At 36.1% G+C, this 16,094-nt stretch overlaps 1 protein-coding gene across 2 annotated transcripts; it reads left to right on the top strand.

The window, feature by feature from the left end:
• Positions 1-378: 378 nt before the first annotated feature.
• Positions 379-14,818, top strand: LOC126966265 (protein hairy). 2 transcript variants are annotated; one of them, XM_050810246.1, is made up of 4 exons: positions 379-616; positions 11,802-11,897; positions 11,980-12,274; positions 12,629-14,818. In XM_050810246.1, exons 1-4 carry the CDS (start codon positions 524-526, stop codon positions 12,904-12,906), a joined length of 762 nt encoding a protein of 253 aa, XP_050666203.1. In that variant the 5' UTR covers positions 379-523; the 3' UTR covers positions 12,907-14,818. The 2 variants fall into 2 exon arrangements, with proteins under 2 accessions (XP_050666203.1, XP_050666202.1); XM_050810245.1 differs by having other exon boundaries at positions 386-616; positions 12,626-14,818.
• The last annotated feature ends 1,276 nt before the right edge of the window (positions 14,819-16,094 follow it).

Below are 16,094 nucleotides of genomic sequence, written 5' to 3'. Positions count from 1 at the left end.
ATTATGGGTACCACAGCGGCGCCTATTTCTGCCGTGAAGCAGTAATATGTAAGCATTACTGTGTTGCGGTCTGAAGGGCGCCGTAGCTAGTGAAATTACTGGGCAAATGAGACTTAACATTATATATCTGAAGGTGACGAGCGCAGTTGTAGTGCCGCTCACAATTTTTATGGTTTTTCAAGAATCCTGAGCGGCACTGCATTCGTCCTGCTCGTCTCGCTTTCGAAACTAGCTTTATCAGCTAGTGGAAAGCTCGGCTCGTGGCTCGCGCCAGTCGCGTGCCTTCTCGCAGCATCCGGCGGGCGCCGTAGCGGCCAAATCCCGACCGCCAAGTACGGCCGAGAGCCAAGAGTCGACATCATGCGCGCCACCCACTGGCCGCTCGCAAGATCACAATCTACTATCTGTATCACTATCCGATCGAGGTGTCAGTCGCGCGCCAACCTCCACACGCGACAGTCGCGTGCTCGGTGACGCTATGCACGAGTGACTTTCCGCGATTGAGTTAAACGTTGTGACAGAAATGGTGACCGGTGTCGCGGGCTCTCAGGCCACTCCTGGCAGCATGACTTCATCTGCTGCAGTCGAGCAGAAGAAGGGGGATTCTAATAGACGGGTAATTGTTTTTTATTAATATAAATTTAGGCCATTTTTCATACACGCAAACGTTTGCAAAACCGGAATTATAAACAATATTTAAATATAAATGAAAATATGATATAGGAATTTATAATTATACAAAGAATGTGTCCTTACAGATTAAATTCTGATATTTTAGTTTTTAAGCAATTTATAGAATACTATTTAAAAAAAAAATGATGCAATTGATTGTAATCCAAGAAATAATTTAGGGTTTTCTACTGCTTCTATGCAAATATATAGAAGCTTTATTATAGAGCGTTTTAATAGTCTAGGACAGATGGGACCAAAGAATATATAATATACAAGTAGGAGAACCTCAAGTCTATGGACAAAAAAAAACAAAAACGTTCATAATATTATAAACTCTGTCGCTACGAATCATCTTACTACAGCAGCTTGTAGAGAGTCTATACTTGCAATTTAGAAATAACATTATTTAATTGTTATAAAAACGTTATAAATTATTTTTTTTAGAGCTGATATAACTAGGGATTTGATGATAATTCACATAGCTATTAAGCAAAGGGTTGCACGTTGCAATGCTATTAAAACTATTAGACAACAATCGTTACTCTGTTTGCCATTTCCAAACGTAAATAATAAATTATTTTATTCGTAAACAAATTATTTATCTATATCACTTCTGCACTTCTTCTCTATATAAACTTTAAAAATACCTTTGTCAATCCTTAGAGTAAGCTGTATCTTGAACAAGGTTCGCTTCAATTATACACCACTAGAACTACCTACTAGTATATGTATATATATATATCTACTATAATTAATTACAAAAAAGGAACTACACTTGGAGCCTTTAAAACAAATGCTTTAAAACAATAATATATAATATTTTCAGGTCTGTAAGATGAATTTCAGGAGGAGTTTCAAAATATTTTGTGTTAAAGAGTTTCCACTTTAAGTTTGCAATACGGACGAATACGTACTAATTTTTTTATGATAATAAGGGACGAGACGAGCAGGACGTTCAGCTGATGGTAATTGATACGCCCTGCCGATTACAATGTAGTGCCGCTCAGGATTCTTGAAAATCTCAAAAATTCTGAGCGGCACTACAATTGCGCTCGTCACCTTGAGACTTAAAATGTTAAGTCTCATTTGCCCAGTAATTTCAGTAGCTACGGCGCTCTTCAGACCGAAACACAGTAATGCTTACACATTACTGCTTCACGGCAGAAATAGGTGCCGTTGTGGTACCCATAATCTAGGCGGCATCCTGTGCAAAGGAACCTCTCACTTTTAAACCTGATGGGGCTTTTCTTGTACCTATTACTTATACCTACTCGATATTGAAAATTAATTTAACAATTCTTCTTTTTTTTACTAAAAACAGACAAACTGTTATGTATTTTAAGGTTAACAAAAAAAATTAGTTTACATCCCACTCTATAAATATAAATAATTAAAATAAAAAATTTCTGTAGTTATTATCAATATGCCAAAATAACCTGACTGTAACCTGTGACTGACAACATTCTTAAAAAGGGAAGTTATTTGATAACTTTTTAACCGACTTCAAAAAATTTAGGAGGATCTCAATCCGTTGGTATTTTTTTTATGTTTGTTACCTCAAAACTTTCGACTGGGTGAACCGATTTTGATAATTCTTTTTCTAATTGAGAACTGGGGCTTCCCGTGTCGATTGAGTCGTGGGGAGGCGAGAGCGGGTCGCGGCGGAAGGACACCCATTCCAAAAATAACAATTATCGTAACTAGAATTAGATTAATTAAATATATTGTATAAAAATACGCACTTATTTTTATACTTTTTAGTGCATATTATATCTATTGTTTTGGCATAGTGGTTGTTATATTGTAAAAAAAAAAATATATGTACATAATTTTCCTTTGCAACATAACGTCACCTATTATATACGTCAATAGTACATTTATATTGTACTATTTATACATCCGAGGCGCTAACAACACGGTCTATTCTATTCAGTTATTATTCCATCATCATTAACAAGCACGTCATTTCTGCGGCCAATTATACTTAACTCCGGCATTCATCAACAGTACCATCTAATCACTGCCTGCTCACTTCCCGGTAACCATCAAGGCTTTTACGGACACTCGTTAAGTGTTACTCAAACCATAGACATAGGAGATACTAGCGTAACACGACCTGACAGCATGATATTGATTTGTCAATGTGAGCGTAGCTAGTTAAATCTTAAATAATTAATACGACTAGATAGAGTATCTTGCTGTTAGACAACCGATAAAAACAGGCCAGGAATATTAGTTTAGTGTGCGTGAATTGCTCAAAATACATGAAGTTCTTTATTCATTTTTTTCGACGTTTTCACAGCTGTCATAGTCTCTCTAGACGTATAAATGATGTAAGAGTTTAATATTAGAAACACTGACGACCTTACAAATAGACTTGGTATAACGTTATACCTGAGAATAAACCAAGAATATGGAAAATACTGTCAATACAATGATAATTCTGAAGGTTTCCGAATGGCACGCAGCCTTGCAAATAAACGCGGGGAACGTTATACGTCCGAATAAACAAATCATAAGCAAAAATCTTTTATCTTTTACAATATAGGCTATTGGTAAATATATTCTTGGTCTATTCTAAGTTATACCTTTATACCAAGTTTATTTGTAAGGTCGTAAGGAGTTTTTAAAATCGTGGCATTTCCTGGCTTTTTAAATCCAATTTTGATTGAAAATATTTGAATTTGCTTGTGTAGACCGCTCAAGTTACGAGCTCGACATAAATACGTCGTACTAAGTTAGTAAAAATAAAAAATTATTTAGCTCAGACAAATAAAATTTGAAAACAAAATTTATGATGCGGAACTCGAATCCGTGCCCTTCGCGTTCCGTGCGAGCGCTCTTTCCAACCGAGCCAACCGTTTGAGTGACGTAAAGTTTATAAATCTTGTATGCTTTGTTCAACTCTCAGGTTGTGGCTCCATCTACATGATCTACTTTACAGTTGATAACCTGCTCAACCGCAATATTTGCATATTGTTTTCAAATTTTATTTGTGTAATAACTAATCCCAGAAGTAAGGGGTTATAAGTTTAAAATATAACAAATTATTTGGATTTTAGGTTTTTGATTTTATAATTTCATGTAGGTATTAGTAGATAGTACTAGGTAGGTACTTAAAATATTATTTTGGATTAGAAAATAGAAGAGATAAAAATAGAATTCATCGGTCTAACACCCAGTGGATAGAAACCCTAATTATTTGTAATAAATATTCAGGTAAGAATCGAGGGTACGAACATGTATGATGGCTTATTGTTTAGTTTTTTAGAGGTTTATTAAAGTATTCAAGTAATTAATATATTGTATAGTATAACCTTGACTGGCATGGCATTCTACAGGATAATGGCTATTCTTTGGTATCTGGCCCTAAGCCAGATAATTAAATAATTTAAATTAAATTTGTAACCAAAATTTATGAACGATGCGGGACACAAACCCGCGACCTCTCGGGCTCCATCCGAGCGTCGCGGTCCTTCCACTGAGCCAACCGTTTCGACTGACGTATCGTTCGTAAATCGTATCGTATCGTTGTGGCTCCATCTACAGGATCTACTTTACAATAGATAACCTGCTCAACCCCAATATTTGCATATTAGGAAATTGGCGTAAGGTGTCGCTCTTTAAATTCTAAACAAATATTATTTAATTAATCCCAGAAGTCAGAGATATCACTTTAAAATCAACAAATTGTTTATAATTAACTAATTTGTTTTTAAAAAGTAGAACACCAATATAGCAACTTATTTATACAACTAATTCATTGAGATATAAAATAGTCCAAACGATCCATAGATCTAGGAATCAATAGGTAGGCTAGTACTTTTCTTACAGCATATAATTTGTGAATTGTAAATTCATATGTGTATTTATAGAAATAAAATAACTAGGTGTAACTCCGGTACTGCCGGCAGAAGTGAAAACTTGAACATTAATGGTGTGCATTTTTGAATAATTTGTAATGTTTAGGGAATAATTTCGCACGGATTGTTTTATAAATACAATATTCATTTATTGCGCTATCGTACACAAAAATGACAATTTATATTACATAATTCAACTGACAATTTATATTACATAATTCAAGTGACAATTTATATTACATAATTCAACTGACAATTTATATTACATAATTCAACTAACAATTTATATTTTTGTTATTATATTATATAATTACTATAGTTTATAATTGTCACAAAAGACTTAAGTCCCTCCGTCTTACGAGTTAACGATCAGGTCACGTGTCCTAACGCGAGTTTAACATTTTATACCCATTCTAAGAAAAGTGCTTAAGGCCCTGTTTTTTATTAAAAATTATTAACACAACAAAAACATTTATTTATTTCTGAATACTAAATTATATTTGATGTTTTAATATACATTGTATAATCGTGGGCAAAGTTGTATGGACTTTGTTTATTTATGAGCCCGTACAGTTTATTTATTTAAATAATATGTGGCCGGGAACGTCAATTTTATTTGTTGTTTTAACTGAATACGAAGCAACACGCCATACACGAAGGATCGTGACTTTAGATCTTCACATTGACTTGCTAAGTTGATAACTATTTGTGTTACAAGCATGCAAACAAATTCATACAAAATCGCTGTTGCTTATATGTACGACAATTCATGGAATACAATGAACGCTTATACAATAAAGAAATGAACTTCTTGTATGATTATAGTACTGGAAGCTGAAACGATGCTGCATATCTGCCATATCAATTATACGGGGCCCCCTTGCTGCGGGGGCCCCCTCCGTGCGGAAGCAAAGATTACTAAAAACTTCCCAATTTTTTATTTATTTCACTAATGACAAAAGTCAGAAAAATGCTTAAAAACTAAAGTCATTATCAGCTATAAATGATTAAATAAATCAGTTTGCCGAAAAAAAATGCAATTATTCATTATATCAACATATTTCTCATTTAAACACGGATAAAACATTTTTTTTTTAAGTGAAACCTAGCTAGATTGATTCCCCCGCCTCAAAAACTGCCTGTATACTAAATTTCATTAAAATCGTTGGAGCCGTTTCCGAGATTCAGATTATATATATACAAGAATTGCTCGTTTAAAGATATCTTTAAATACGCGTGATATAGTCGTGTTGTTGACTTTCAAATTGTTCATTGAAGGCATTGAATCATAGTTAAATGTTACCAGTGCCAAGCGCCCGGTACTCGGCAGTCGGCAGACGTCTGTGAGTCAGTTCCCGTGGGCGGCGGGCGTTAGTGCCCACGGATAATTGTCGTGGGAACGCAATGCTCGCCCACTTTCCTGCCGCACTCGTGGACATTGATGTGTGGACTACATTTGTTTATTTATCAGATAATTTATAAGTCTATGCTTACAGGGCATATGCATAATACTCTGTGGTGTAACAATCTGTGGGCAGGAAGGACCATTTTCTTATATTAATTACAATGTTACTTCATTTTTGATTTTTTTATGGCAGAGAAGGAAAAATAAGGGTACGGGTTACCTGAGGCGATAAGTGATCACTCACTTTGATTCCCAAATTGCACCAGAGAAATCCCAGAACCGTTGCAAGCCTTTTGAATGAATATTAATGTTTGTCGCTGCCAATCGAGTTTTTTTTTAACTGAGCAGCAGAAATATTCACAAATTAGTCCGAATCGTGCAATCCGTATTTCGTGGCACTTACTTATTGTGGGAATTGATTGGTTTCCCCGTAGTACCCCGTAGTACGTAGTAATTTGCTAAGATTAGGAAAATATGCAGTAGGGAAAGTCCTTATATCGTGAATTACCTCGCACACCACATAAAAATAATTTCGATAAGTATGCGTTCTACCAGACAGACACGGCGGGGCACTTTTATTATAATTCAGTATCACATCCATGGGCCCAGATCACGCGAACAGGTGAGTAATCCATCAACCATCACATTGTATAAACACCGGCGTCAAGATTAAAGTCGCGCGTGTGTACGCCGCCTACGCGACCGAGTCGCACCCACACATACAAATACGTAATTAGCACTGGCTCATGTCGTGACTCTGTGCACACACCGATGCGTTTACACGCACAGTTTAACCTTTACCAGTTATTTCTGGTTCGCGATATATAGTACGTTGTCTATATGTATGTTTACCACAAGGCACAGCAAATGAAATATTGGCTCCTAAAGGATATATAATTACTAATATTCTAGATAATTTTACAAAGTTGTACCTTTGCACAGGAAGCCGGCTAGATTATGGGAACCACAACGGCGCCTATCTCTTTTGTGAAGCAGTAATGTATAAGCATTATTGTGTTTCTTAATCTTATGTCTCGAGGTGACTGGCGCTATTGCATTGCCGCTCAGAATTCTTGTGTTTTTCAATAATCCTGAGCGGCACTGCATTGTAATGGGCAGGGCGTATCAAATACGATCAACTGAACGTCCTGCTCGTCTCATCCCATAATTTCATAAAAAAAGTTTAAAGTTTGTTTGTTTCAAAGCGCTTATCTCCCTCTAGATCAACTAGTAGGACTCAATATGACAGCGAAATTCGTCAGCAGAGAAAGTCTAGCTACGCCTTTCAGCTAACATATTTTATGTACATAAGGTACAAGACGAGCAGGATGTTCAGCTGATAGTAATTGATACGCCCTGCCCATTACAATGCAGTGCCGCTCAGAATGATTGAAAAACCCAAAAATTCTGAGCGCCACTACAACTGCGCTCGTCACCTTGAGACATAAGATGTTGTTAGGTCTCATTTGCCCAGTAATTTCACGAGCTACGGCGCCCTTACACATTACTGCTTCACGGCAGAAATAGGCGCCGTTGTGGTACCCATAATCTACCGAATGTATATTTATACTCCACAAAAATGTCTGCCGTAGACAAACAGACAGACAAACAAGTAGTGTGGTCTAATACAATAATAGTGTAACATTATGCGCGGCGTTAGGGCGTGTAATGCCGGAAGCGGTTCGCGCCCACGCGTTTGGCACGCGACGCTCACTCGCGACACTATTATGACAGACTATAATTATTACTACTCGCTATTTTTTTTTTATGTAAGGGGGGGCAAATGCCAAGAGGCTGTAGTGAGGACCAAGCCCACGGACATTCGCAAAGCCGGAAGAGTTTGTTGCTGGCCTTATAGATGGGAGTATGCTAACGTTATACTTATGATGCAACAAAAACCACAAACGTCAATTACTGAATGCCTTACACGAGTGAGTCAAAAATGTAAATTAATAAGTAAAAACATAGTTATAGTAATTGAGTACATACTTAAAGTACAATAGAGTATCAATCTACACAATATACCGTAAATAAAATATGCATTATGCGAGCATTATATTAGCTATTATATATAAAAAAAAAATTACTTTAATTTAAAAAAAAAATGAAAATAAAAGAAATAAAGTACCATAAATCAGATTTCCCGGTGAGAGGATCATCCAGCCACCAGAAGCTGCGCCCGTTCACGAGCATGACGCATGGACCAACCATCGCCTCCATCAATCATATTTTAGGGAAGGGAATGACCCGCTCCACGTCGCCGCCACAAGCATGTAGCATTAAGCTATGAAATTACTAGGCAAATGAGACTTGACATCTTATGTCTCAAGGTGACGAGCGCAGTTGTAGTGCCGCTTCGAATTTATGTGTTTTGCAATAATCTTGAACGGCCCTGCATTGTAATAGGCAGGGCGTATGGCTTACCATCAGCTGAACGTCCTGCTGGTCTAGTCCCTCTGTCGACACGATGTGATTTGTAATTAAATGCTAGAGGTCACTTTGAAGCAGCTATTTGCGAGGGCTGGCACGATCCCAACCAGATAATATGCCATTTATAAAGTTTAATGTTATTTGATAATGTTATGCCTCTCTTAAAACACTTTCGTAATCAATTCACTACACCTCGGGACTAATTGCTTTTTTATTGTCCCATGATGTAGACAAACGTGAAAAATACATTAAATCTATTTAATTGAGATGTTTAGTCTCATTTGTCCAGTAAATTCACTAGCTACTGCGCCCTTCGACCGGAACACAGTAATGTTTACACATTACTGTTTCATGTACCCATTATCTAGCCGGCATCCTGTGCAAAGGAGCGTCCCACTGGTAAGAGGTAGTACTAGTAAGTACTGTAGGTACTCTATAGCTTTTTTCGCCGAATTCGTTATGTATGGGTTTTGCCTAACAGGAAAAATGTTGTCTCATGTCAATCTACGGTACAACGAAATAAATAATCGTCTATATATCCCGACCCTGCTCTATGTCCCATTGAATATCAAGATACGTTTACAAAAACTTGTTTGAATACTTCGACAGATACAAAAAAATGTTGTCGATTTCCATTTTCATCGTTCATTAAGCCAACTCCTGCCTACCTAAGTATAATATTTACTCATCGTTTGCACAGTTAAATATAGATTGACATAAACGTATATTGTATTCAAAATTGCATTGTTCTGTCAAGTTATATGCAGATGTATCTTGACAGAGATAACGTCAAACGAACGTAACACCACGTTATCTCGCAAATGGGACGTTTACACGCCTACATTTATTAAGTAAATTCATGCTGTCGAGATATTTGTTTCAGAATAATTAAATTAAATTTATCTACACCCATGTTTTAAATCCTCTGTTAAAGATTCTGAAACAGTAAGCTTATTACCAACATTAAAACACCCAATGTCGTAATAATTATGTTTCGATCCCTTCATGCGCAAAGAGTATCAACAAATAGCCACATTCTTATTGATCGATGTGTGGTATCTGTATGAATTTAAAAAAAAGAACATTTTCGTTTATGCGCGTTCCAAACTACCAGAACGTGGCGCGCCGTAAAAAAAGTAGGTTATTCGAAACCCCGCCATTTTTCTTGAAAAAATGAGCGATTAAAATTTTGACAGCACACCGCCGGATATTTTAAACGCTGCAAAAGAACATAATATTCAAGTGAATTTTAATAATTGTACAATACAAAATGTAAATTACTACTAAAATAAATAATTCTTTCATTAAAACTTAGTTTATTTGTATAAAATCAGTAATGGATGGTATTAGGTTACTACTAGGACTGGCTGTTTTAATGTTAGCAGTAAGCTGTAGTAACTGTTTCAGAATCTTTTAAAGAATTCATATTCTGGGTGTAGATAAACTGTTGTATGCAACTGTTGATAATTAGGTATTAAAACACTCATGTGATAGGTACTATTATCAAACCCACGTTCGTGTTTTACCCCTTATTACACAAAAGTTGCATAAATAACTATAATAAGTAATAACTAAAGTTGCATACAGACTGGTAAAACATAACATGAAATGTATCATTCTATCTTTCATTGCATGTTCGCTGCAACCGTGAACGCATAGCGCGCTCATACCGCGCATTCACTACGAACCTCCCGCGAGTCTGTTACCGCCATTCAGCCGCGAACTCACCCCTTCGTGTTCGTTCGAAAAACCGGCAAATCACGGGTCGCTCCGCGCGCGGCTTGTAATGCTCGTAGCGTGCGCGTGAATTGCTCGTTATGCGAATTGTTACTGAATGTTATATGTTTAGTTTCTTCTTATGTTTCATTTCATTTAAAGTATGTAGTATGTGGACATTTATACATAAGTAGATATATAATACGTACCTAAGAGATTGTAGTGTAGGAGCTTGCTTTTGATATGAATATAATCTATACAAACATACTTAAACAAAAAAAAATTACACGCTACGGCGTAAAGGATAACTTTACGCTTATTTCGGGGCGCCTCTAACATCTTGAGTTCTGATGAGTTACATTGTCTTTATGTCATCTTATACAACTATGATATAATTAATAATATATGAATAAAGTTAATTGTATAAGGATTGAATATCTTGCTAGAAAAACGCATGTATTTTTAACTTAACTATGTAATACTATTATTACCTAATTAATTGTAATCAATTGTTTGTTATTTTTTGCCACGCGCCAACTGATAGGTCTATCGGCAGGCTAATTAATATCAATTTAATGACGCAAATGAGAGGTTGACTATTGAACCCTGTCCGATCTATCTACGTGGTAAAGGATTATAAGCCGATAGCTCGTCACGTGGCTCTTGACCTAGCCGCCAGCGACGGCCGCGGCGTCACGTCCGCGCCTTGCAACTCGTGACCTTCACCTTGAGACACACGCGTCGAGCGAGCCCGCCACTCGCCAGCTCATTCTCACGCGCCTGCCGGCTAGATGACAATTGACATCCGCCATCTTACTTTGGCTGACGTCACGCAACTGCAACAACAATTGGACAATACCGTGGACAATACAATAAGCAAGCACGGACAAGTAAAAAATTCAACCTATAATCTCAATGTCGTGGAAACATTTAAGTTTAAGAGCGACTTATTAACATAAATATTATAGTTTGAATTGCTGATAGCAAACAAAAAAACAATGATGATGGCTAAGATAATTTATATGTCTAGAGGCCAAAAACGGGCCAGTAATATTAGTTTAGTGTGCGTGACACGGAGTACCGTGTCGCCAGACAAGACAAGTCGCGAGTGAAACAAGTATGTTTCACTCGCGATTTGTCACACTTTAACACTCTAAACTCAATTTTTTTTTCGACGTTTTCACAGCTGTCATAGTCTATCTAGACGTATAAACAGCCTAGCGAAACTCTCTAAGAAAAAAGAGATTCACTCGATTGTATGAAACGTGCTGTCATTGATAGATTGACAGATGACGGCTATAATCTTGTAAAAAACGGAGATAGCCGAAATCCACTACGTTTTAAGCAACTGTTCGCTTTCAACCTAAGCCGGATATATACTTAATTGCCAATCGCCATTTTGTAATTACTACAGTTTCATGTAAAATTTTGTTTTATGTCAAATTACTGCACGTTTCATACTAAACTAAATTTCAATTTTTACTTAGTCCCGCCTCTTATTATGTAGGATGCAATGGATGATAATTTATTTTTGTATTGGATAATGACACATCCAATATATAAAACATGATCCAGCGGAACATGAGTTGTATAAAAAGTGTTGTACACCAATTAAATAAATGTACAAAGTCAGACTTATTATGATCGGCATATTCTTTTTCGCCAATTATAATACATCAACGCACGTGAGCTAATGTGTTTCATCTTTGTTTTAGAGTAACAAACCGATAATGGAAAAGAGACGTCGAGCTCGCATCAATAATTGCCTGAACGAACTCAAGGCGTTAATTCTCGACGCTATGAAAAAAGATGTAAGTACTCTTATAAAAAGCTACTTTTTTACTTCCAAAGATAATTTTAATTTGAGATATTCACTAATGCGTTTTCTTTTAGCCGGCGAGACACTCTAAGTTAGAAAAGGCTGATATACTTGAAATGACAGTGAAACATTTGGAAGGACTGCGTTCTGAAGGTGCCGCTTCTCCGGATAGGTTTCGGGCGGGTTACAGGCATTGCTTGTCGGAAGTAGCCAAGTTTCCTGGACTGGAAACCGGTTTGAAGCGACGTCTCGTCCGTCACCTGGAGGGATGTGTCAGCAACCAAGGGAGCAGACCGGTCGCCGCCCCTACACCACCTTCCGATGCCGAAGATGTTAATCCGCCACAGCATTCAACCATCTTTATTTCTGGTAAGTTTATTCTCAGATCCTCCATCATCCGGACGTGTGGCGTTTTTGTGGCGGCACTTTCTTCCACGCACTACCAAACTTCCTTATGCGTTATTTCCATACGATGTCGAATGGAGCTGGAAATCCCTCGCAACCTGGCAATGCTAGTAAGGTTTCTGTGATAGGATTTTTTTCTTTTTCTTACCGTGTTTCTATCGTAGTTTATCATTCGTATTCATAATAAAAGTTCTATAAAAATTGGAACCTTATTCTTAACTCATCTCAGTAAAATATTATAATTTTGTTCTTGTTGGTTCCATGACGTTTATTATAAATCTTTTCATAAATATTGAAATCATGCATTATTTTCAGCAGGCCCAGGCTCTGGTGTTCGCTTGGTGCCAACACGTCTGTGCAACGGGGACATTGCGTTGGTATTGCCGGCAGGAGTAACAGCCAGTTCACTCACAGCAATTCCCAACCTGGTGCCGCTATCACCAAGAGATGCGACATCGTCAACGTCGTCAGAGGCTCGTTGTTTGTCTCCAGCTAGTTCAGGTTGGAGTACTCCACCTCCCACGATAGATGACGCGGCTCCTCTAGCGTTGGTCACTCGGAGACCACCGGAAGATAAACCCTGGCGACCGTGGTGACCCCTGCTTGGTCCATATTATCTGTTATCTGTGATAAATAGGTGTACTATGTCAGGCTGAGCGCACATTTGCTGAGCAAGTTACTAAAGCTGACTTCTTAAAAACTTTTGTTTAAATATTGTCAGTTTTGTTATATATTTTATGTACCTACCTTAAAATGGTGTGTATAAACTATCTCACAATATCGTATTTAAAGATTTAGTGAGATATCATATTATGACGTTTATACACCACTTTCTACGATCACTCGTTTTAGCGTCGGCAAGGATCTTGAGCAGTGCGGCAAGCTGTATAATGTATATTATCTGCGATTGTTTTCTTGCTATCGCTTTTATTATTATTATCAATGACACAGTTCAAGATCCGTGTTCCCTTTAGTAACTCATGTGTTCGTCATCATCCGGAACATTATTAAAATATCCAAAAGCTACAATATTGATTTTTGTAGCTCAGTTGAAGTAATTATTGTTTAATATTAGTACGATCAGCTTTATAATATTATATTCAATCGGTCGAGCATGTATGCGAGGAACTGGTAAGTTTTGTGTGTGATATGAAGTTCCTACTGTGTGATTTGTGTGGTCAGTATATAAATATGTGATAGATAAAGTGTTAATTAAGAAACAAATTTTAAAATCTTTATAATAATATTTTAATTAATAGAATTTAGTTTAATCCGCGCCAAATTCCGTGGAATCTTGTCAAAACGATTTGAAAGAACTTTTCTGAAGCAAAGAAATATAAAATTATTTAAATTTGATTGATCAAAATGTGTATATTATATGTTATTATGTTAATAATGAGCCGATCTTGTTATAGAGCACGCAACGGGTGGCTAGAATGTGTCCTAATTGGTACACATTTTAACACTAAGTAACGTTCGTTTCCATTTAGTTTGACAGATAGATCTCCCCTTTTTCTTATTGTTTTATTCATGCCATCCCTTGAACGAACATTCATTGTGCCAGTCTGTTGCATGGATCACTTTTAACGGTAGTTATACAATTGTAAATGTATTTATATTATTAACATTGGCAAAACATGTACACTGATCGGTTCGTGAGTGCTCAGTAATTACCCTTTGGCAACATATTTTGACAACAATTTAAATGGTTGAAGGTTTCATTTTATTCCTTTTCAGACCCAATATATCAAAAATAGTGTTAGAGAAAACGGCTCTATGGTGGTGAAGGGAAAAAATTAAAGTCAAATCCATTTATTTGTTTTAAAAAAAAAAATGTTCAGAGGATATGTAGGTACATAGTCACAACTGAAGTCACATAGATTTTTCTTGGGTCTGTTCCTGACCAATTCATTAAATATAAAAGCTACTTCTTTAAAATTTTGTTTTTTAATATAAACACTACAATTAAAAAATTTCATAGTGGCATTATTTTTTGATGGGTAATATCACTTGTTCATAAGATATGTTCTTGCAGAGAAACTTTAAGTTATGTAATAGATTATTTGTTCGAAATCGAAGATGCCTTTTCTGAGAAAACAAAATATATTTATAATGAATAGATTTCATTAGTGTAACAGAGAGCGCGTTATATAGAAACGAGAGCGCCGAGTGTTTGACATGAGTGTTGTAAATGTTGCCATAAGTTTAGATTAAGATATCTATGTATTTATAGTTATCATACAATTGTACATTTGAGGAAAGACATCTGAGACAGTATTTCATATAGAGGGACCCATGTCCAATATATTAAAGTTTTATATTAATATGAAGCACAAAGTGCTGTATAATAAATAACCACGAACATTTTATCTTATATTAAATAATGCTCTTTGAAAATACTTTACTGATTCGATTTAATAAATAGCGTTATTAGCAAATATAGTACAGTAATCCTCCCTATAATGCGATAGTCTTATAAGTCATTTACATATTACGCGATTTCAATAGACATATTTCTGTACTAAGAAATTTATAATGATTTGTCAGTTCATAATTAGCTTCGTGTACTTGTGTCAATTGTGTTATTACAAAATAAAATAATTTTATTAAAAACCTTAATAAGACAGTAACTCTAGGCAAACAATTGTAAATACTTGTCACGAATTGTGATTAATTATTATTATAACGAATTACGAGGTCATAAAAACGCGTTATATGGAATTTCCTCAATAATTCCGCATTCCTATAACGTGGAATCGTTCTAACGCGTTATAGGGGTAACTACCTGTAGTTTTAATTAAATAATAACAAGGTGAATTTTATCACAAGTGTAGCTTATAGTGACTGGGCATTAATTGTATTAACTTAATGTTACCAATAATGTCTTCCAATTATTTTTAATGCTGATTTGTGGATGTTTGCGTTAGCGGGTTGTTTATTATTGAAAATACCTACTAAGGAGCTAATGCGATGCGTGGCTGACTGTTGACGACTAGTAAATCAAAATTGGCTACATTAACAAGATCGTCACTTTCTTTTTCTATACTCTGTATAACATGTTCTGGTATATTGTAAGTCTTTGTTAATTGACGACTGAGAATTATTGTTCTAGAATTGTCTTAGGATGAGATCTACAGAGAGTATTTAGACTTTGCTCAGACTTTACTTACGAAAAACACGTTTATATAGACATTTGATAGTTGAAATTATACTGAGATTAAGTTAATACAGCCCAATACAAAAGTCAAGTTCGCATTGCATCACACTCAGCTTAGTTTTACGTGAGAAAAGTCTGAGCAAAGTACGTTTTTACCTTATACCTCAGCTCTCAAGCTCTTTTCAGACTACCCTCTAATATAATATCATACGAGTATAGTTCATAGCACAACAATATCGCGCACCATACATTATTATAGACACGTTCACACTTCACTGTTCGATATACCATTCGCGTTCTATACGCAATAAAATTCGACGTAATTCCAATCGACAACCATGTCGAAATTGAGTTAAGAACACAAAACTGGTCACGTGATTCACATTAAGGGACTGACAAAAAATGGCATCATAACTTAGTAGCACATTTATGGAATACACTAATAGTTATTACCTAAACTTTAAACACGAATTTATTAAAATGTGATGTTTGTGGCTTGGAACGTTTTTCAGGAATGACGTCCAATTGAGCGTGTGCTAAGTTCATGTTGTGCTATATCGTGAGTCATCCTCTTCATCCTTCTTCCATCTTCAAAAAGTTCAAAATCACCACATTCTCCTCTGAACT

The sequence above is a fragment of the Leptidea sinapis genome, chromosome 9, assembly GCF_905404315.1.
Source record: "Leptidea sinapis chromosome 9, ilLepSina1.1, whole genome shotgun sequence".
Lineage (NCBI taxonomy): Eukaryota > Metazoa > Arthropoda > Insecta > Lepidoptera > Pieridae > Leptidea > Leptidea sinapis.
Note: the sequence above shows the minus strand (reverse complement) of the source record. Positions and strands in the feature narration are given on the sequence as shown.

Bases quoted from the DNA above. Each gene is read 5' to 3' on its own strand.
- LOC126966265 (XM_050810245.1), top strand. From the start codon at position 524: ATGGTGACCGGTGTCGCGGGCTCTCAGGCCACTCCTGGCAGCATGACT. The intron at 11,898-11,979 runs GTAAGTACTCTT...GTTTTCTTTTAG, and splicing joins TCGACGCTATGAAAAAAGAT to CCGGCGAGACACTCTAAGTT. The intron at 12,275-12,625 runs GTAAGTTTATTC...CATTATTTTCAG, and splicing joins TTCAACCATCTTTATTTCTG to CAGGCCCAGGCTCTGGTGTT.